Source organism: Rutidosis leptorrhynchoides, chromosome 10, assembly GCF_046630445.1.
Source record: "Rutidosis leptorrhynchoides isolate AG116_Rl617_1_P2 chromosome 10, CSIRO_AGI_Rlap_v1, whole genome shotgun sequence".
NCBI classification, from domain to species: Eukaryota; Viridiplantae; Streptophyta; class Magnoliopsida; order Asterales; family Asteraceae; genus Rutidosis; species Rutidosis leptorrhynchoides.
The window spans coordinates 12,193,917-12,216,416 of record NC_092342.1 but is presented as its reverse complement, the minus strand read 5'-3'; the positions used below and the strand labels follow the sequence as shown (position 1 = coordinate 12,216,416).

Here is a 22,500-nt window from a genome sequence, read left to right as displayed (position 1 = left end):
AGTGCGAAGCGAGTTAAACAAGAATTCGGTTCACCGGTGGAGGCGCGCCGCGGCCTAGAGCGTGAACAAGGGGTCAAGACGAAAAAGCTACTGTTTTGGTTTTTGCCTTAGAGGCGCGGTGCGGCCCTCTATGGGCGCGGCGCGGCTTCGTCTGCGAGGAAGTTTCCAAAATCGAGTTTTCTTGTTCCCAAAGCTATTTCTTTGTTTAGTTTTGCCTATTTAAGTATCTTATTGTAACTCATACATGTATCCACGAATTTTATCAATAAAGAACTCTCTTTAGTGGCCGAGGATTAAAGTAATCATTCGTGATTACATATAACCTCGTTAAATTCTCTTGTCTTTATCGTTTTTGCTAGTTTCTTCGTATACATCAACTATTTTCGTTTATTGTAAGTGAGTTTGATAACCTAGGGTTATCAAGTCTTGTTAGGGCCCACGTGCTTCATTCCTAACATACCCCACCATTTACAAATACGATTCCAAATATCCAAAGAAAGCTTGCAAGACATCAATGCGTGGTTCACCGATTCTAAGTCATCATCACATAGGGGGTATCTAAGACTATGTAAGTCGATACCCCTTTTGTCCAATTCCATTCGAACCGGCAACCTCTTTTTTAATGATCTCCATACGAAAATCTCTATTCCTCACATTTTTTTAAATCTTTAATTAATTACAGTTAACTTCTCCAAATATTATATGATTTGTCATTAAAGACAAATAGTACTCTTTCTTTACTCAATATATATATTCGATCTCGAAAATATGTGAACGTTGAAGTATGAATAGGATTGAAAACATGAATTGATCGAGAAGCAAATGAAGTGAAGTGATGGTGGTTGTTGAGATAATTAAGATAACACCAACATCCATCTCTTCTAAGTCAAGCCTTCTTCTTCTACTTTGCGTAACCATCAAATAACATTTTTCCCTCAAAACTAAAACAGTCTTTTCCAATAAACCAAATTAATCCCACTAAATTACGAACGTTACACTTCAATTTAACCAAAATGAACCTAATATACATGTCATTTCAAGTTTTCAACCAATACGGCCAACCAATATCCTACATAATTATAATTAGTAATTAGCGCGACTACTATTTGGGTGTTACGAAAATTCATAATTTTTCTATTTTTGAAGAGGGTCATATGAGACGGATTGATCTTTTCAATTTGATCCGTAGTTTTTCGTTTAGTTGGCTCTGTAATCTTGCTTGGTGTTTTTGTTTTAATATACTCATTGTGAAATTTAAAAAAAAAAAAACAATGATCCTTAAAACTATATATACGAACCAAAAAGAAAGCCTTAACAGTCGAGTGATACATTAAAAACCATTATCCTGATAACAACAATTAACAATCCATTTTTTCCTCACATACTTCCATTTTATTATCTCAACGTTTTATTAAATCTAACACGTTTCACTATAATCTTTAACATACGGCTCTACATTATTTATGAATGCCCTATAAAAATTGACGTAAACGAAAAAAAAAAAAAAAAAAAAAAACCCCCTTATAATTCATTCATTTAATTTTTATAACATCAAGCAAGTGGTTTACCACAGGATTCTTACCTTCATAGTAAATAAAAAAATAAATATCTATTTAATTAATAATGGATAACGTTATCTTGGTTCTGTTCTTGCAACTTGATGTTGTAAAAACCTGCCCCCTACTTTTTTTATATGAAAACATGGGACCTCATGACCTCTTTTAACACCAATTAGATGTTGCCACGTGTCCATTCACATATGGTTCATGGACGATTGACAAATTTCTCTCACTTTCAACATGTGCCTGAAAAAATATGTTCGAAGTCGATATTGTTCATTTCGCTTCTATTTGTTGAGACACTTTGCCATTTGCATTTAATATTTACGAGTAATTTTAACGAACATAAAATTATAAATTATAATAATTTACAACCATTATATAAAATTACAAAATCTAGCTATCACGTGACTATGAAAAATGAATGCTTATGCATTATTTCGTAGTAATTATCTTTGTGTTGTTTGTATCGTGCATATTTTTTAACTTCGTATTTGGAAATTAATTAAGGTTTTTGATATATAATTGTTGGTTTCCGATTTTAAATGAAATGTATCGAACTCAATCCAAATTTGAGCAATGTTGTTATGTTAAATGCTAAAGTTGTTTAAATAATATCTCATTTCATCAATTTTATTGCCGTCTTTGTCTGCGCTTTATTTTAGTAAATGTTAGGCAATTAAGTTTGTACTTTCTACTTATAGTTATTTCCAAAATAATTTTCCTAACAAAATATTCTTGTCCATGTACAAAAGAAACTATCTATAAAAAATGCATGACTTATTATTCTGAAATATAAAATATAATATTACACAACTTGCACCAAAAAGCAACTTATTTTATCTTTTTATTAATCAATTTATTAATCAATGCAAAATGCAATTCTCTTGCATCACTCATTTGCCCATACCCAACTTCAATAATGATATAATAATTAAAGCTTTCATTTTCTACTCTTATATAAACCTCTCACTATCCTTTTGGTTTTCATAAACACCAACAAAAAAACAAATATGACTACCACCACCACCACCTTAACTCGCCATCTTCTAATTTTCTTGATCATATCTGTGTTTTCACAAGCCGGAAATGCTCGGCGGTCATTCGCGTGTGATCCAAGTAACGCCGCGGTTAAAGGATTTGCATTTTGCAATGTTAAGTTGCCAATAGGTGATAGAGTTAAAGACTTGCTTTCAAGACTAACATTAAAAGAGAAACTTGGTTTGTTAGTAGACAATGCAACCGCGGTCCCTCGGTTAGAAATGGATGAGTATGAGTGGTGGTCCGAAGCACTTCATGGTGTTTCGAATGTTGGTCCGGGTACTAGGTTCGGTGGTGAGTTCCCTGGTGCAACGGCGTTCCCTCAAGTCATTACAACTGCCGCTTCGTTCAATACTTCCTTGTGGGAAGAGATCGGACGGGTAAGTTTTTTTTAGAAATGCAACTCACACAATTAACACGAATTTTTTTTTTCCACTATGTATTGTAATTTTAATGTACAAATGAACTTATTTTACGTTTATCAAAATGTTTTAGATTTTTCATAACTTCTTATTGAAATTTCTCCTAATATAAAGTTAGATGGATGGTATGATACATGTTAATAATGATACATATATGATAGTGTGACACATTCATACTTATCCCATTGCATGGGTTGGTTGAGCAAATGCAACAAGGGTGTTTATGTCATTTCCTTGTAATATTCTTTTTTGACTTTTTGTGTAAGGCTTTTAAGAAAAGTACCCCGTAATAATATGCGTTACTTAATTAGCCAAGTACTAATTCCTCCACTACCTACAAAACTAGATATGTAACAGTCTTTTCTAGATGTTATTCTAACAAAATTCTTTTTTTAAAGTGACATTTTTCAAAAGGTGTTAAAAGGAATCCAACTTGTATCCGGGTGTATGCACACAATGTCAAGTTCATCTACTTTAATTCATGCCATGAAGTTGCTATTATGGGATTACTTAGACCGAATCATGTAGATTGATTGTCAGCTATTTCATTTTAAAATTAAAATATCTTAAAATAAGTCCACTATCATAAATAGGTAAGAATAATAGGGTAAAGTTGTTTTATGTTATTAACTTTTATATACAAGACAAAAAGATAGGTAAAAAATACGGAGTATTACTGTAAAGTAAAAAAAATATGATAAGATTTCTTAAATTGTGTATTTTGTATTTTTTTTTTTGTCTGAAGAGTATTAATATGGGACGAAGAGAGGACTACCAAAGGTCAACTTTGGCTGGTTTTCTTTTACCTATTTAACTGATTTAACCAACTAATTCCGAGTTTTAACTTATGTTGACCCATTGAACGGTATACCGTAGTCGGATAAACTACAAGGTCACAACTATTTTGGCGTACAAATTACAATTTACACATGTTTAATTTGTCTTAATAATGTTCATCTTATTAATAAACAAATTGAATTGAATGGGTGACCGTATATATGTTCTTAGGTGGTGTCTGATGAAGCCAGAGCAATGTACAATGGAGGTTATGGAGGATTAACATATTGGAGCCCAAACATTAACATATTTAGGGACCCGAGGTGGGGCCGGGGTCAAGAGACACCCGGTGAAGACCCGATAGTAGCCGGAGAATATGCTGCCCGATACGTTAGGGGGTTACAAGGTAACCTCCCTGGTGATCGATTAAAAGTGGCTGCTTGTTGCAAACACTACACTGCTTATGATCTTGATAATTGGAGTGGAACTGATCGCTTCCATTTTAACGCTAAGGTAAAATCATAAATTCATAAATCATACAGTAACACACGTCCTTTAGAAAAGTTATGACAATGAAAAAAACAGAACATATGACACAACTTGTGGGATTATAATAATTTTGATTTGGAATAGGTTCTCTGACACTCTAATATCAGAACCAATAATAACACCTTGATATCAGTGACATCGGTCCCCGAGCCGATCAAAATTCTATAAAAAGTTGTTTAACTTAAACGGCTAAATAAATAAAGTTTTATTACTATTCAAACTATTCGGGTTTTTTATTCAGATTTACGCGGCTATCAGAATTATCCCGTCATAGTTTCCAAATCTTTTGCCGGGCAAACTCCATATATATAACTAGTGAGGTTTGAACCTGGTATCTCTTGTAAGTAAATCAAAGTAAATCAATGCCTCGACCACTTGACTATTGTTGCCAATGAAACTTAAGTTTAGGTTTTAAAACATCGGCGATTGTGTATATATTAATAATTTAAGAACTGAAGTTGTAAATATGTTTGTTTTAGACATAGTGTTATGATACTTCAATTAGGTAATGCTAGAAGCATATATATTGTGTTGGATACAATTTTAATGTAACTGAAAGAAAAAATGATTGAATGAAAATGTAGGTGAGCAAGCAAGAAATGGTGGATACATTTGAAGTACCATTTAGACAATGTGTTATGCAAGGGAAAGTAGCAAGTGTCATGTGTTCTTATAATCAAGTCAATGGCATTCCTACTTGTGCTGACCCTAGACTTCTTCGTGACACTATTCGTGGCGCTTGGCGTCTCAATGGGTATGATTTTTGTTTCTCAATCTAGATCATTAGATTATTTGGTTCGTTTTATATAATATCTTTAATATTGTTCCTGTCGATTACCACACAAAAGGTACATTGTCTCGGATTGTGACTCGGTTGGAGTGTTTTACGACAAGCAACACTATACCACGACTCCTGAAGAAGCTGCTGCAGATGCTATTAAAGCAGGTTTACAACACTATTTATCTTATTTTCGTTCTGACCAAAAGATCTTTTATTACTTTAAAATAAGTTAGGAAGTCCGCGCTTTGTGCCGGGATAATAATTTTTCTTTTAAATAATATTTTCTTTATTTTAAGATATTGGAATAAGAAAAACCAACTAACATCAACATGTTACTATTCAATTTTTGTGTTTAGTGTATGTCTATATATAATTTGAAGATGTTTTTGTTGTCATTAGGTTTGGATTTGGACTGTGGCCCGTTTCTAGCGATCCACACACAAGGTGCGGTTGATCGAGGTCTACTAAGGGAGAGTGACATCGATAGCGCGTTAGTTAACACACTTACGGTTCAAATGAGATTAGGAATGTTTGATGGTGACTCATCGGCCCAAATCTTTGGTAATCTTGGCCCAAAAGATGTATGCACCCCGGCTAACCAAGAGCTCGCCCTTCAAGCAGCTAGGCAGGGGATTGTTCTTCTCAAAAACCACGGCCCGTCACTACCTTTATCACCAAGGCGCCACCGAACAGTAGCTGTTATCGGGCCTAATTCAGATGTGACCGTAACAATGATTGGAAACTATGCAGGTATCGCGTGTGGATATACAACTCCACTTCAAGGAATAGCAAGATACACAAAGACAATTCACCAGCCCGGTTGCTCGAATGTAAAATGTAGAAACGCGCACCTTTTTGGTGATGCGATCGGTGCAGCCCGCCAAGCGGATGCAACCGTTTTGGTAATGGGTTTGGATCAGTCAATTGAGGCAGAGTTTATAGACAGAAATGGGCTGCTTTTACCTGGGTATCAACAAGAACTTGTATCTAAAGTTGCTAAAGCCTCAAAAGGGCCCGTTATACTAGTGTTGATGTCAGGCGGGCCTATTGATGTGTCTTTCGCTGAGCATGATCCTCGGGTCAGTGCTATCGTTTGGGTCGGTTACCCGGGCCAAGCTGGCGGTACCGCCATTGCTGACGTGTTGTTTGGAACACATAATCCAGGTGAACATATAACTTCAGACACTAAATTTTTTTATTTTTTTAGAACAGAAACTCACACACTCAACACGAATTCTTATTTATTTTTTATTTATTTTTTATTTATTCCAAATTACAGCTGAAACAAAACTAAATTTTACTATATGTTACAGGAGGAAAGTTACCAATGACATGGTACAAACAAGATTATTTATCAAAAGTACCAATGACAACAATGGACATGCGATCGAACCAAGCAAGGGGTTACCCGGGCCGAACCTATCGCTTCTACAAAGGGCCCGTTGTCTACTCTTTTGGACACGGGCTCAGCTACTCAAATTTCATCCACACGCTCGTTAGTGCACCCACAATATTCCAAGTTCCAGTAGACGGGCGCCACAAAAATACAACTGCAGCCACAGAGACAGTAAGGGTGACACACGCTAAATGTGGCGGGCTGTCTATCATTCTACAAGTGGACGTTAAGAACGCAGGTTCTAAAGACGGGTCACACACAATGCTCGTGTACTCAACCCCACCAGTTGGTCACTGGGGCCCACATAAACAGTTGGTAGCGTTTTCGAAGGTGCACGTGTCAGCAGGGACACAACTCAGGGTGCCTATAAAGATTCATGTGTGCAAGTTTTTAAGTGTTGTTGATAGATCTGGAATTAGAAGAATTCCAATGGGTCAACATAATCTTCATATTGGTGATGTGAAACATGTTCTTTCTATTCAGTCAACTCCATTAGGGGTTATTAAATCCTAAGATTAAAGTGAATATATTTTTAGTTAATTGGATAAGCTTAGCAATAAAATTTGTTGCTGAGCTCATTGGATTAGGGTATGATGCATAATTGTTAGACAAAAAGATTGAAATTGAACAGATGATTTCTATTATTTTGTACAAGTTGTTGATGATGAATTTAACAATTACTTGTATGTTATGTTTTAAATGTGATACAGTGTACAAAAGATTAATTGATCAAATCCAGTACATGATAAAAACTAAACAATTATAAGATTTACAAAGATCTAAAATACATAAAGAAGATTACCTATAATTTGATAATTGATAATAGTGAGAAGGTGAGCAGCAGCAGCAGCAGTAGAAAGGGTTTTTTTTTTTTTTTTTTTTTTTTTTTAGTAATAACCATTAATTAAATATATGTGACATGAAATATGAACCAACCCACGGTTATAGTTCTTGACATAACATGGGTGGTAGCCCATTTAGTTAGTTATGGGCTTTGTTCAAAAGAGCATAATTTCATCCTAATTCATAGTCTTGATTTTGTTATTGTAGTGACATTCTCGATTAAAAAATGAAAATTCCGTTAGAGATTTCATTTCATTTATGGTTAAAGCCAATAGATAGCCTTTCATTTATGTTCCAATATAGGTTATATATTCAGAAAAATACCAATATATATACTTAAAAGGTGTAGCGATGTATACCAATAAAACTTAGAAACCTACTAATATCATCATCTTCATCGTATCAACATCATCATCTAATCGGAGCTTCAAATTACTTAAAAATGATGCTAATAGCCTCGACTAACAGCTTTTGTGAAGCAATAAGATTCAAAATCCACAACGATTCCACAATTCGATGAAAAACATGAGCGGTTTTCATGAACACCAAAATTGTGTTTTGTTGACATGAGTACACTTTTTGAAAGTATATAGTCTACATTAATATTTTTTGGAGTATATTTAAAAGAAAAAAAAATTCACATAATCATTTTAACTGGTTTAGCCGGTAGCAAGTCATTTTTGTTGACATGAGTACACTTTTTGAAAGTATATAGCCTACATTGGTATTTTTCTGAGTATATAGCCTACATTAGAACAAAAATGAAAGTATATAGCCTATTTATAGCTTTAACCCTTTCATTTAATATCTGAGTATCTTGAGTCACTTTGCGAGCTGACTAAACTGAAAAACAAATAACCAGCATGCGAACAAACTGAGTTCATCCCAAGTGATGCTCCGTGGCTACAAAAGAATCCATTACAGTTTAGAGGAATTTATATTGATCTTTAGAACGAGGGCGTGGTTGTCGTGCATTGTTGCCAGAAAGTTGGGCAAACTGTTACACTGCAGGTAAATCGAAAATTTTGATAAAAAGCATTAGTTTGTGAACGCGGGGGAATAATACAACATTGATTTTTCACTAGAAAAACAAAAAATGTTGCTCACAAAGAGTATATGGGTGTGTTTGGCGCAGGAGCTTATGGGAGCTTATGAGAGCTTATGGGAGCTTGAGATTATGATTTTAATAAGCTCCAAGTAATAAGCATTGTTTGGTAGACATAAAAAGTAGAGCTTATGAAAATCATAAGCTCTAGAAAAATAAGCTACTTCTAGTAACTTATGAAAAAAAGTAGAGCTTATGAATTGGAAAATAAGCTTCAGCTAGTTACCAAACACTTATAGAAAATAATAAGCTTCAGCTACCAGTTTCAAAAATAAGCTCCAGCTCCAGTTCTAGTGCATAAGCTTCAACTCCATCTACAAACTCCAGCTCTAGCTAGTTTCATCCAAACACACTTTATAGTAGCACTATTGAAAAATAAGGTATAGTTACTAAGAATTTTAGAAAAGAATCATAAGAGTGACCATGAATAAAAAACGATAAAAAAGATTTTATACCAAAAGATAGGTTCCAAACTAACATTATTTAATTTTGATACTTTGGGTTTACTCGAACCGCTCACTACATAGTGAAACTCTAATTTGAGTAATTTTCCGCCTCCAACAGCTCATTGGTGCTCTGATGATCTTGTTTCTATATTTTATATCCAAATTTTCCTCAAATCTACCATTCATGTCTCTAATCTACGGCTTTGGCGTTCGGTGCACTTCTGGCGAGCTCTTCGGGTGAGGTGTCGAAAGGCGGTTCTGTTCGGACATAGCTGATAGGATTAGGTTCTCGGGGAGGCTTCTCGGTACTTTCTCAACCGTCCGAAGGTGAGGATTCGTCTGGCTGGTGCATCTCGGTGTTCCGTTTTATAGCAAGTGCATTTACGATTTGGCAATATGGGAATCTGTTATGACTCCTGATTGTGGTCTTGTGAAGGGTGTTCTTGTGTTTCCCGACGGATGTTTCTTGTTGTTTCTTGGACCTGATCGTGGTGTGGTCGGTTGTATACGAGTTTTGAGAGGTGCTTTGTGTTTGCTTCGATCGGTTTGACTATGGATGTTTGTGATTTATTGATGTAGTCTAGTTTAGAGCCGTGTTGTTGATTAGTTATTATATGACTTGTTTGTTTGTGGTCAATTAGTTGTAAATTTTTTTTGATAACACTATTGAATAGTGTAAATTTAATTTGAACCTTTAATTAGTGACATTCGTGACTAGAATTTATAAATTCGCCACTGACTAATAATATACGGAGTAATTGATTTAAAAATCTATTCAATTGAAATATTGCAAATAATATAATCGTAAAAGTATTCGTATTGTAACATTTCAATTATTTTATTTTACTTCCTTTTTAACTCAGACTATTTGTAATAGTTGCAAGTGACAGTGTTACTTGCCTAGGTAGAGGAAACGAAACGCCAAAAATTGAAGTATCCGTGTGTCACTTGTGGTGTTTCTTAGGCGTTAGTTAGAAAGTGACGGAATAAAAAACTTTTGTCACTTGTTTTTTTTTGTTTTTTTATTAATATAAAAATATTATTATTATTCCCTTTTAATACTTAATTAACTCAATTATATTTTAACACATTATCACAATAAATACTCCTAACTAACACCAAAAAGAAACACCACCGCTACTCTACTTAAAAAAACACATCCTAATCATTAAAAAAGTACAAAAAGACAAAAAACACGATCAAGAAATGCCCATACCGTTACAAATTGTATCAACATATCATATATGCTATTCTAAGTACATTAATTTTCATCTTTTTCTTGTATCATTTTTCTACATCATTTGTTTTCCGCTAAAAACATGCTGAAACAATGACGACCTCCACATTAATACCTTTTAATATTCGACATTGATTTTAATCAAACTTCAAGCAACATTAAATTAGTGTGCAATATGCTATGCTATTAGTATAGGGACAATTCTAATGCAATTAGTGTGACTCAAATAACGCTTGTTACAAAAGAACAAAATAAATGTGGAATTGACCCTTTCTTATTAAATAAACTTAGTTTTTTCTTTTTTTCTTTTTGCCATATTTATTATTAAAAGTGGCAAGATTTTATTTAGTATAAAAATATTTATGTTATAATTCAGTAAGCTTATAACTACCTTTAATGGTTATAAGAACAAGGAGAGAAAAAGAGAGAAGAAATATTGATATTGATATTTTAAGAGAAATGGTGCACCTTAAATGGTTACCATACATGTCTATTTATAGTATAAAATATTACTATGCAAGAAATATAATAATAATAAAATTAACATCCAATCTAGATATTTTATAACACAATCTAGATATTTTATAACACTCCCCCTTGGATGACAATTTTATTAGAGAATAACTATTACTGCCTCGTTAAAAACCTTGCTAAAGAAAACCCATTAGGATAAAACTTTAGCTAAGGAAAAAAGAGTGCAGCATAGAGTTGACTCCCCCTCAAATAGGCAACGCCTGAGTTGTTACATCTTCTGAACATGTCTCATGCCAATATTATGAACGTGTGTTCTGAAAATAGCAGTTGGCAGTGCTTTGGTATAAAGAACAGCAGAGTTGTTGATTGAACGTATCTCATTTTAATCTGGTTGTCTTTTACGAGATCTTGAGTATATGAGAAGAATCTGAGGTTTTCATCTGAAACTGTATCATCTAAATCTTTATGTACAAGTTTAGCCCTTGTGATTTGTCTACAGTCTCCTTCATGGTTTGCTCAAACCCTTGTTTCAATTCCTATTCCTTTGTAGTCTTTTCTGAGCCTTACCAACATACCATTCTTTTCCATCAAACTTATGACCGTTAAGACCGTCTATGGCTTTGGCGCCTCGTCAGTATTTATATTTTGTTCAGTCACTTTTGATACTCTTCTTTCATTTGTATTATGCAAGCTGCATTATCTTCATATATAGTTGTTGGTGAAGATAGTTGTTAGTCTTTTATAGCGTTCTAGTCCACAAGAATCAATAATGATTTGTGTCATTGATCTCAACCAAACACATTTTCGAGTAGTTTCATATAATGCAATCACTTCGTCATGATTTGATGATGATGTTGCAACAAGTGTTTGTTTTAAGAACGCCATGATTTTGTGGTATCTCCATTTAGGAATACATATCGAGTTTGAGATTTATCTTTATGAGGATTTGATGAATGACCTGCATATATATAATCAACCAAATCTTGTTTTGAAACGTTATAATAAAATAATTTTAAATCAGCAGTTTCTCAAGGGTATCAAAATATGTGTTTGATCCCGCTCCATTGTCATTTGAGCTGAATCTTGCCAACAAATTAACTGCAAGAGAAATGTCAGGTCTTGTACAATCTATAAGATACATAAGAACCTCAATTGCACTAAAATATGGAACTTCCGATCTGTTAAGATTTTCATGATCTTTCATTTCAAAATAATTCTTTAGAAGTTGAATGATTTCATAGATCTCTTTATTCGTTCATATGATGTTAAGAACATTGACATAAACAACTACGATCACATATCCGAACATTATTTTTATAAAACATACGTGCAAAATAAGTTTATATGTATACCCTTTTTTTTCAAGTAGTCATTTAATCGGTTATACTATTGTATCAATCCATATAAAAATCTTTGTGATTCAATGGAATACATTTCCTTAGGTTTTACATTAGATGCTTATGATACCTTAACCCTTTAGGTATATTCATATATATCACTATTAAGTGATCCATACAGATAAGTAAGTAGTAACAACATGTATGAGATGCATTTAAATAACTACCAGGTTGATTAAGTATCTAATAAGTAATTGTATCCATTACAGGAGGATAAGTTTTCCTCCTAATTCATTTATGGTCTTTGTGGGAAATCTTGAGTTACAAGTCTAGTTTTGCCTTGTAACTTCATTTGCACATTTCTTTTCGGATAAAAATTCATTTGTATCCCATACGTTTCACATCTTTAAAAGTGATAACGATTGATCCGAAAACTTTTCTTTTATCGAGCGATTCTAATTCAGCTCGTATTGCTCCTTTCCATTGAGCTCAATCATGTCCATTTTATATATTCAATGACAGATTTTCGTTCCAGATCATCATCTTTATTCATGATGTCATTGTAACATTATATGAAAATATCTCATCAAGATTTTTCATTTTATTTCGGTTCCATAATATTGCATAATTTATCGCAATTTATGTATTTACATTTATCAATATCCTCTGCAGAAGGAATATTGATTTGTGGTTCTTCTTGAACACTTTCTTTTACCTCATTATCAGCTGATTTTCTTTTTCGAGGATTTTTATCTTCGGAACCAATTGATCTTCCACGTTTGATGCGTGGTAAAGACTCAACAGTGACATTATTGCCAGCTTTTGGAATTTCAGTTCGAGCTGGAGCATTTATCGCTGGTATATATGATTTAGTCACTTTTTTTTTTATATCTGTAAATGCATAAAGTAATTAATTTGCAAGTTCTTGCATATGCATTATTTTTGAACTTTCGTTTCACATTCTTTTGTGCGAGTTCAATATACCTTAATTGATGTTCACATCATGAAGCATCATTTTATTTTTTTATTTTTATTTCTCCCCCTAATCTAGGTAACAATGTTTTATTAAAATGACAATCAGCAAAACGTGCTGTAAAAATATCACCCATCATGGGTTTAATCTATCTTATGATTGAAGATGTTTTATATTCAAAATATATTATCGTCTTTCTTTGAAGAACCATTTTATTGTGTTGTGGTGATACAATTGGAACATACACTGCACAACCAATGTTCTAACGTGGAAAATATTTGGCTCTTGGCCAAAATCAAGTATTAAGTGAAAATATTTATGACTTCCACATGGTATAATGCGAATTAATGTCGCGGCATGTAAATTTATATGTCCACATATAAATATTGAGAGATTTGTACTCATTATCAATTGTCTAGTTATTAGCTGCAAGCGTTTATCTATTGATTCAGCTAAACCAATTTTGTGTATGCACATGAGCAACTGGATGTTCAACAACAATCCCCTAAACCAATTTTGTGTATGCACATGAGCAACTGGATGTTCAACAACAATCCCTGTAGATATATAATGATCATTAAATGCTTGAGATGTTAACTCACCAGCATTATCAAGTCTCATCCTTTTAATGGTGTAATCAGAATAATGTGTTCTCAATTTAATAATTTGCGCAAGAAACTTTGCAAATGCCATATTACGGCTTGATAACATACAAATATGAGACCATCCGCTAGATGTGTCTATTAGAACCATGAAATATCAAAATGGTTCAAATGATGGATGAATTGGTCTATATATATAAAACCTTGAATTCTTTCAAGAAACATTGGTGATTCTTTCTCAATATTCTTTTCATTAATCACCATATGTGTTTTTCATTAATCACCATATGTGCTTTTTCATTAATCACCATATGAGATTTTCATCATATATCATTTTTACCATATGCGCTTTTAATCATATGTGTTGTACTTTTCATTATATGCACTTTTCATCATATGCACTTTTTATCATATGCGCTGCGCTTTTCATCATATGCGTTTTTTAAATGTATTTGTTGTAATTTATACTTGTAATTGTATAAATAAATAAAATTGAAAACGGAGTGCAAAAATGAAGAATTAATCAAGAAAACGTCAAAACACGAAAAAGTACAAAACAACCATAGCATAGAGTACAAATTCATGAAGCATGAGTTCAGTGTCGGTATGCCAGAATTATTATTATTATTATTATTATTTTATTTTTTTTTCAAACCAACTCCAGCCACCTTACATTAAACTATATTATAAAAGTTGATCTTTGACATATGAACATGGGATTGCTTCTTTTGCTTATTTTAAATCTCACTTTTGACACAGATAAAATGTAAACAATTAAAAAAAATAGCCGAAAGAAGTGTTAGATGAGCGTATGCTCTAATTTTTAACACACATGGATTCACATATTTAAATTAGAGATTTATCCACATTCTTACTAGTATAATGATGATGTTCTAATATTTTAAAGCAAAGGGGGTTCACCACTACACTACAATGATGGTGTTTCTAGATCACGGGTTCACCAAAGAAGAATATTATAATCAATAATATTTTAATCTCAATTATTTTGGTGTGTGTGTGAGTAGTAGTCATTTTATTGTCTATATAATGAATAATTGTCAAAGATGAAGAGATATATAATTGGGTAGTCAGAACCTAGGGGATGGATACCAAGTCACTTTCACCAATTCTTATTTCAATAAAAAGTCATAGTTAAAATTTTTCCATCCATGTGTTCATATTTTAGTTTGTATTAGTTTCAAGTGTATATTACTATAACTAATATTATAAGGGTGTAATACCCGTAATCTTAAAAAAAAAATAATAAAAGCAGGTTTCAGATTTCCATTTAGAAAACAAATAGGTGGTGTAGTTTTGTTGACCCAAGTCTTTATTTTATGATATGGGAGTAAGTTGACAACTCATAACTCCTTTAATATCGTTAAACAAATTATTTGTTAACCTTTTATATATACACTTTATCCTTATATGTAAATAAATGTACTCCGTAAACCATAAATCATGACAAATAACTAAGACACAATATATCACTAATAATTAGTTAAAAAAATGAGAGGATGATTAGGATTCCATAAAAAAAAACTAGTGGGTTAGTTTCAACTACCAAAAGTAATTAATTATTAAAAAAATGTCATGATCATTTGGTTGAAAGCAAGTCGGTGGATTTTAAATAATCAAAGGAAAAGAAATTATTCTATTTTAAAGTGTATATATATATATGTGTGTGGATAGACATGCATTATAAGTTACAGCTCACCATTGTAATTCTTAGCCTTAATTTTCATCAATTATAATTACTCCGTGTACTTTTAGACTTATCTCAAACCATGGCAATTGATTAAAACCCTACGAGAATTATATATACGATAGCTTTTCGTTCGTTCCTTTGTTTCCTGAGTTCGTCTCGTCAAGGTTCAAGAAAGATAAAATTATTTTCTTATACTATGTTCGTTATTTTATATCCGTTCACTGGGCAATTGACTCAGCCGTAGTTTTTCCTTTCTTCTACGGCAGGTAATCAGGATTGATTCGGGGACTGAGAGTGTGACTTAGAAGACCTTGAAGATTGTGCTTTAGATTATTTTTGTAATGACAAATTATAGTTATTTTTCGACTCATTCAATTATTTGTATTTTTAGACTAATTAGTATTAGTGTTGAATTATTAAGAAATAACACCGTTCAATTCCATGCCGAGTTGGGGTGAAAAGTTGTTGACGAGATAAGAAAATGATTAAAAAAAAATAAGCAATTGGGTCATCTCCCACTTTACTTGCTTTACACCTAAAAAAAAAATTTCTAGTTTTTAAAAGATCACTTGACCAATTTTTTAATTCTTTCACAACACCCGATATCGTGATCGTGACCTTTCACCAAAGTAAGAGATATTCTTAATAAACTAAACACTGACACGTGTTTGGAATTGTCGGCCACAAAAAAAAAAATTCATTTGATGAAAGTATATTTTTTTTTAATTATAGAAGGAGACCACTTCATTTTCAATACTTTATTTTTGACAAAAAGCTAATCCATTTTACCATTCCTTTTTTTTATTTTAACTTCTAAGATTTACTTTTAATAAAAATACAAACTACTTTTTGTATTTTAACTTTTAAGATTTACTTTTAATAAAAGTACAAACTACTTTTTCTTATTTTAACTTTTAAGATTTACTTTTAATAAAAATACAAACTACTTTTTTATTTTAACTTTTAAAATTATAAATTTAAGAATAAACATTAGTATGCATGAAATAAATAATGATTAATTGCATAAATAATCATAAATGTTAGATAACATATAAAGACCCCGTCGTATTCGTATTGATCGGAATTAATCTCGACCCATGGTACCGTGTTGTCAAATGACGTGTTGCGTACATAAAGTACCGTGTTGTCAAATGACATGTTGCGTACAATCATGAGGTCTTATTAACATAAATATAAATGTTAGTGAAGTTAATAAGAGTTAGATTACAGAAAATATAATTCAGGCGGTATAACCGGCCATATATAACTTAAATAACATAAATATAAATGTTAGTGAAGTTAATAAGAGTTAGATTACAGAAAATATAATTCAGGCGGTATAACCGGCCATATATAACTTAAATAACATAAATATAAATGTTAGTGAAGTTAATAAAAGTTAGTAAACATAAATGATAGTTAGGCGACAGTGTCGACCATATATAATTTAGGTGGCAGAGCCAACCATATAATAAGAACAATACAAATGCACTAAGAACTTAATAAAAATTAGTAGTTCAAAATGTTAGTAGTCCAAAATTTGATATGTCCGAGTCTGAAAAACCTTAATAATTTCATACCTTGATTAGTGACTCGTGATCGTTTGAGATATCCTTTGATTACACTAAGCTCTTCGTGCTGATAACGTGTTATAATTCAGTAAGCTTATAACTACCTTTAATGGTTATAAGAACAAGGAGAGAAAAAGAGAGAAGAAATATTGATATTGATATTTTAAGAGAAATGGTGCACCTTAAATGGTTACCATACATGTCTATTTATAGTATAAAATATTACTATGCAAGAAATATAATAATAATAAAATTAACATCCAATCTAGATATTTTATAATACAATCTAGATATTTTATAACAATTTAAACTTATAACTACCTATATTTAGACTCAATTTTGTGATTAGGGGTGTAAACGAGTCGAGCGGAACTCGAGCTGCGCTAGGCACCACCTCGACTTGTTAAATATTCACATAGCTTGAACTCGATTTGAATCTAATATCTTAAGCTTGAGTTCGGTTCGTTTAATATTATAGAAGCTCTAGCTCGACTAGTTTATTACCGGATTATTTTTTGTATATATATTTTAATATAGGGTGTGTATGTTTGCATCTGAACAGAACCATTCAACGCTGAGTGCTGAATCGGTAAACATTCAACGCATTTAATTTCCGCATCTGAATGGGAGGCTAGCGCTGAACGAGAAAAAAATACACTAAACCATTTGCCTTCTAAACCCTCTCTATTCTCATTGATGGACTATTTGTAAATGATATGTAGACGAAGATTTACGGATCTTAGGTCGCTTGCTAACAATCCTAGAGGCGTAATACACTAGAATTGGGTTAAACCGAGATATGGGTCATATCGGGATCGATTAGATCAAACCTAGATAGTATAATAGATTAGATCGACACTTAAACGAAGTATTTCGGTGGTATAACATGTTAGGGTACTGGAGAGGCGAAAACCAGTCGACTAGGGTGATTAGAATGTGTAACCCTACAAAGGAGAAACAAACCCATATATATACTAAGTATCAGACACACTCGGTCGATTGTGTCTCTCAGTCGGTCGACTGACTTACACAGTCGGTCGAGTGTGTGGACACACTCGTTCGACTGTGTATGTTTATTAACATATTGATCATTTAAATAATAAAGCACACACAAACACAAACGTAATCAATAGTCACATGTAATAGTTATTACATAACCAAATGTATTAAAGGTCGAAATAATCTACGGCTGGGGATTCATGCACCAACAAACTCCCCCTAAGACCTAGCCGTAGCGCAGAAAAATTCAGTTATCAATCAGTAAACGGATCTGTCACCCAGTTCTTCAAATAACAAAGTTTCATAACTCTGCAGTACTGTTCAGCCTGCACACTATTTTATGGGCGATACAGCATCCGGTTGTAGTATAAGGTGAACATATCTTCCTCACAGCAGTTCCTTAACCAAACTGGATCCAAAACCCTTATACTATCATTTTCATCTCCTCCATCCTTGTCTAACACTATAACCGCTTCCTCCGAGCGTTCATCGTAATACCACCAACGAAAACGAGGGCTGAAGTGTTGCGGCATTTTCCTCAATGGAACCTTTCGCATATACTTCACGGGTTGATATTTAACAATCTTCCTTTTGATGCCCGTTTTCTTGTTCGTCCTGTAAGAGATCTTCGGAAATTGAGGTCGAAAACCTAAGAAATTAGGTGACTTAAATGATCTTCTTATCTTACGAACCAAAAGATCAGGAATACCAACATAATCCTGATATAACATCTTGAGCCTTGCAATCTGCATAAATTCAAAATATGGTAACGAAGTGAACTCGTATGCATATCTGATATAATTCACTCCGTGTTCTTTCTTGATCGCGTAAATATCAAACTCTTTGATGTAGGACCAAGCGATAATCTTCCCTTTAGCACGCGCAAACTCTCGCAGTGCTCAATAAATTTCAAAAATTGAGGCTCCACCTCAGGTTTCATCACATATTTACGAATCCTCATTGAAATCTTCCAATCTTCTTCCAAAACCTCCACTTTTTCTTTATTGATCTTCACCGGCAAAAACCCTTCCGGTAGCACACTCTCTTGCTCTTTCTGTTCTTTCTCCTTGCATTTTCGATTCAAAAGTTCATCATTCATTTGAAAGTAATCAGCAAAAGTTGGAAGATTATTATCAGCAAAACCTTCATAACGTGGATATGGCTCTGTCGGCTCATCCTCTATTATTACCTCATCAAAACTGTTATCACTTTCATCAACAGCATCAGAATCACTCAAATCCTCATCAAACTTATGAGCCCCTGAAGTTGAGGCTTTTGATGTCGCGTCAGCAGATTCTTTAGCTTCTCGCTCTAGACGCTCCATCAATTCCTGTTCAGTCTCGGTTAGATCCGGAGGGATCTCCCCTTCTTCTAAATCATTGTAAACAGTAGAGTGATTAAGGCGATCATGCATAGCTAAAAATTCAGAAACTGTTATTACTTGAAGTGGAGTTACATACAGTGGGTGATCCTCCGTATATGTAACACCCTGATTTTTTTTTTTTTAAACACAACGGAAGTAAATATTTAATTACCAAAGTAACCTTAGTTAATGTTGGCATAACATTGTTTACAAACCAACTTTATACAACAACGGTGTTACGTGAAAACATAATTAAATTAGAAAACATCAGAGTTAACGCATAGTCAAACATGTCTTCATCCCGTCCGCAACACCCGTCCTAACCAGCAGTACCAAAACCTGCAAGGGGTGAAAATGTGGGGGAATTAGCACAACTGCTAAGTGAATGGATACTATCTAACAGACCAAGCATAAGCAACTGAACATGCAAGGGGTTACAACAATGCTAACGTCCTGAACTAGCATACAACTGACAATATGAGGATCGGCGGCTTGTACGAGCACACGACTTAGTTGATCAAGCTACAGTCTACCGATAGTCCGCTTTACTGATTCCACTGCATAACTGTCCAGACGCAACACATGCGTCCTTCTATGCTATACTGAACAATCAGAAACATCATGACCCGACCAGGCTACCACGGTCGACCTCACATCAACCCAACCTTGCCGCCTCAGTGGGTTCCCAACCTTGCCGCCTCGGTTGGTGTCCAACTAACAGTGCGCACATAAGATCAAAGATAAATAGTCATGCAATCGTCCTAATTAACATGGCAATATCTAACTACGCATGGTAATCATACTGAACATAAACATAATATAAAGAGTCTGAACAAGTAGCGGGTCAGCTACTTAATACTCTATCCGGAGATAGACCTACTCACCGAATACCAGCAACTAGCTTAGATAATCTATCACTGCGCGGCTTCCTTATCCTTATCACCTGAACATAAGGCAAATCAAGTTAGTTTCTGTCTGTTAACACAAAACAGCACAATACAGTAAATCAGTCACAAAAAGCGCCGCTAAAAGTCCACCTAACACTTATGCATTTTCAGAATTTACATCCTGATCATCATAAGTCACGCGGACAGCATAACGGCTAGGAAACAACACTTAGTAAAAATATTTTGCCCACAAAGACACTCGGCCGACTGACTCACACAGTCGGTCGACTGTGTCCACACACACACACGATCGTGTGTCCTCTCACTCGGTCGATTGAGTAAAATAAAACATCTGGTCAGAACTCAGACACACTCGGTCGAGTGTGTCACTCAACCGGTCGATTGTCTACACGGTCGGTCGAGTGTCAAGAGACACTCGGCCGAGTGTGTTCATCTGATGAAGAAGATGAACACAGCTACGGGTTTAACTCAAAATTGGCCATTTCTTGCTCCAGAGCTCGTTTCTTACCTCAAAACTGACCAAATCGACTATACTAAACATCAATAAACACAAACCCATAAGATTTTGACACTAACAACATCAAAATCAATCATTTTGACCCAATTTGCACTTTTAACAAACTTGACACAAAAACTTCATTTTCTCAAAGATTAGAGCTTGATACACTATGATTCTTACCTCAAAAGACTCAGTAAATTGTAAGGAACAAGATGATACAAAAGATTTGAGCTCTAGAACACCAATTAGCAATCTAGGGTTTGATGGATGAGGAAGAAGTGAGTACGGGTTTGGTTTGGGAATTTTCTAGAGAGATGGAGAAAATAAAAGAAAGGAGCTGCACAATACACTAAATTGGGGTTAAAATCCCATACCTCATCACACATGGGTATTTACCAGTTATCTAAAATCTTTCGTATTTAATTTGACTGCCCTAACGGAGTCCAAATTAAATAAACGAACCTGTTCTGTGACCCTTGTCACAAACTGGTCTTAACCAAATAATAAAATAACACTGAACAGTTAATTAAAATAAAAGCATAATTAACCACACAATTATGCCTAAGGGCAAAAAGGTCATCTTACTTCTAAGCCCGATCTGAGGATGTTACAAATCCACCCCTGATAATGCTAAAAACGAACATATATTTCATAGCATTATTCCTCAAGAAAGACAAGCTTTTAGTTGCAATTGTTCTATTTACAAGTGATATTCGTTTAAATAATAAAAGGTGAAGACAAAAGACAGATTCGACGAATTGAAGACGCAAACGACCAAAAAGCTCAAAAGTACAAAAGACAATCAAAAAGGTTCCAATTATTGATAAGAAACGTCTCGAAATTACAAGAGTACAAGATTCAAAACGCAAAGTACAAGATATTAAATTGTACGCAAGGACGTTCGAAAATCCGGAACCGGGACCAGAGTCAACTGTTAACGCTCGACGCAACGGACTAAAAATTACAAGTTAACTATGTATATAAATATAATATAATATATAATTAATTATATTAATTATATATATATTATATATATATATATTATAAACCGTCGGTAAACAAAGAGCCAAACTCGTGTGAGCTGTAAAAGCAAACTCCGCGACTCGCGGAGTTTGAAGGCAAAAAATGCCGCGAGTCGCGGAGCCCCAATTTTTGAAACTCCCTATAAAGCAAACCGAAATCTGATCATTTTCATCATCTTTTTCTTCTTCTTCTCATACGTAAATTATATATATATATATATATATATATATATATATATATATATATATATATATATATATATATATATATATATATATATATATATATATATATATATATTATAATTTATATTTTAATTTTAATTATAATTCTAATAATAAGGGTATGTTAGCGAATGTTGTAAGGGTGTAAGTCAAAATTCTGTCCGTGTAACGCTACGCTATTTTTAATCATTGTAAGTTATGTTCAACCTTTTTATATTAATGTCTCGTAGCTAAGTTATTATTACGCTTATTTAAAACGAAGTAATTATGATGTTGGGCTAATTACTAAAATTGGGTAATTGGACTTTGTACCATAATTGGGGTTTGGATAAAAGAACGACACTTGTGGAAATTAGACTATGGGCTATTAATGGGCTTTATATTTGTTTAACTAAATGATAGTTTGTTAATGTTAATATAAAGATTTACAATTGGGCGTCCTTATAAATTACCATATACACTCGATCGGACACGATGGGCGGGGTATTTATATGTACGAATAATCGTTCATTTAACCGGACACGGGAATGGATTAATAGCCACTAGAATAATTAAAACAGGGGTGAAATTACATTCAAGAATAATTGGTGTAATTGTTAACAAAGTAGTAAAACCTTGGTTTACACGCAGTCGATAACCTGGTGTATTCATTAAACAAAGTAT

General features: G+C 33.5%; 1 protein-coding gene across 1 annotated transcript; it reads left to right on the top strand.

Moving 5' to 3' along the window:
* Nucleotides 1-2,559: 2,559 nt before the first annotated feature.
* LOC139871526 (probable beta-D-xylosidase 2) lies at nucleotides 2,560-7,187 on the top strand. Its single transcript, XM_071859225.1, has 6 exons — nucleotides 2,560-2,980; nucleotides 4,031-4,312; nucleotides 4,933-5,102; nucleotides 5,197-5,294; nucleotides 5,529-6,293; nucleotides 6,443-7,187. Exons 1-6 carry the CDS (start codon nucleotides 2,573-2,575, stop codon nucleotides 7,036-7,038), a joined length of 2,319 nt encoding a protein of 772 aa, XP_071715326.1. The 5' UTR covers nucleotides 2,560-2,572; the 3' UTR covers nucleotides 7,039-7,187.
* Nucleotides 7,188-22,500: the final 15,313 nt, after the last annotated feature.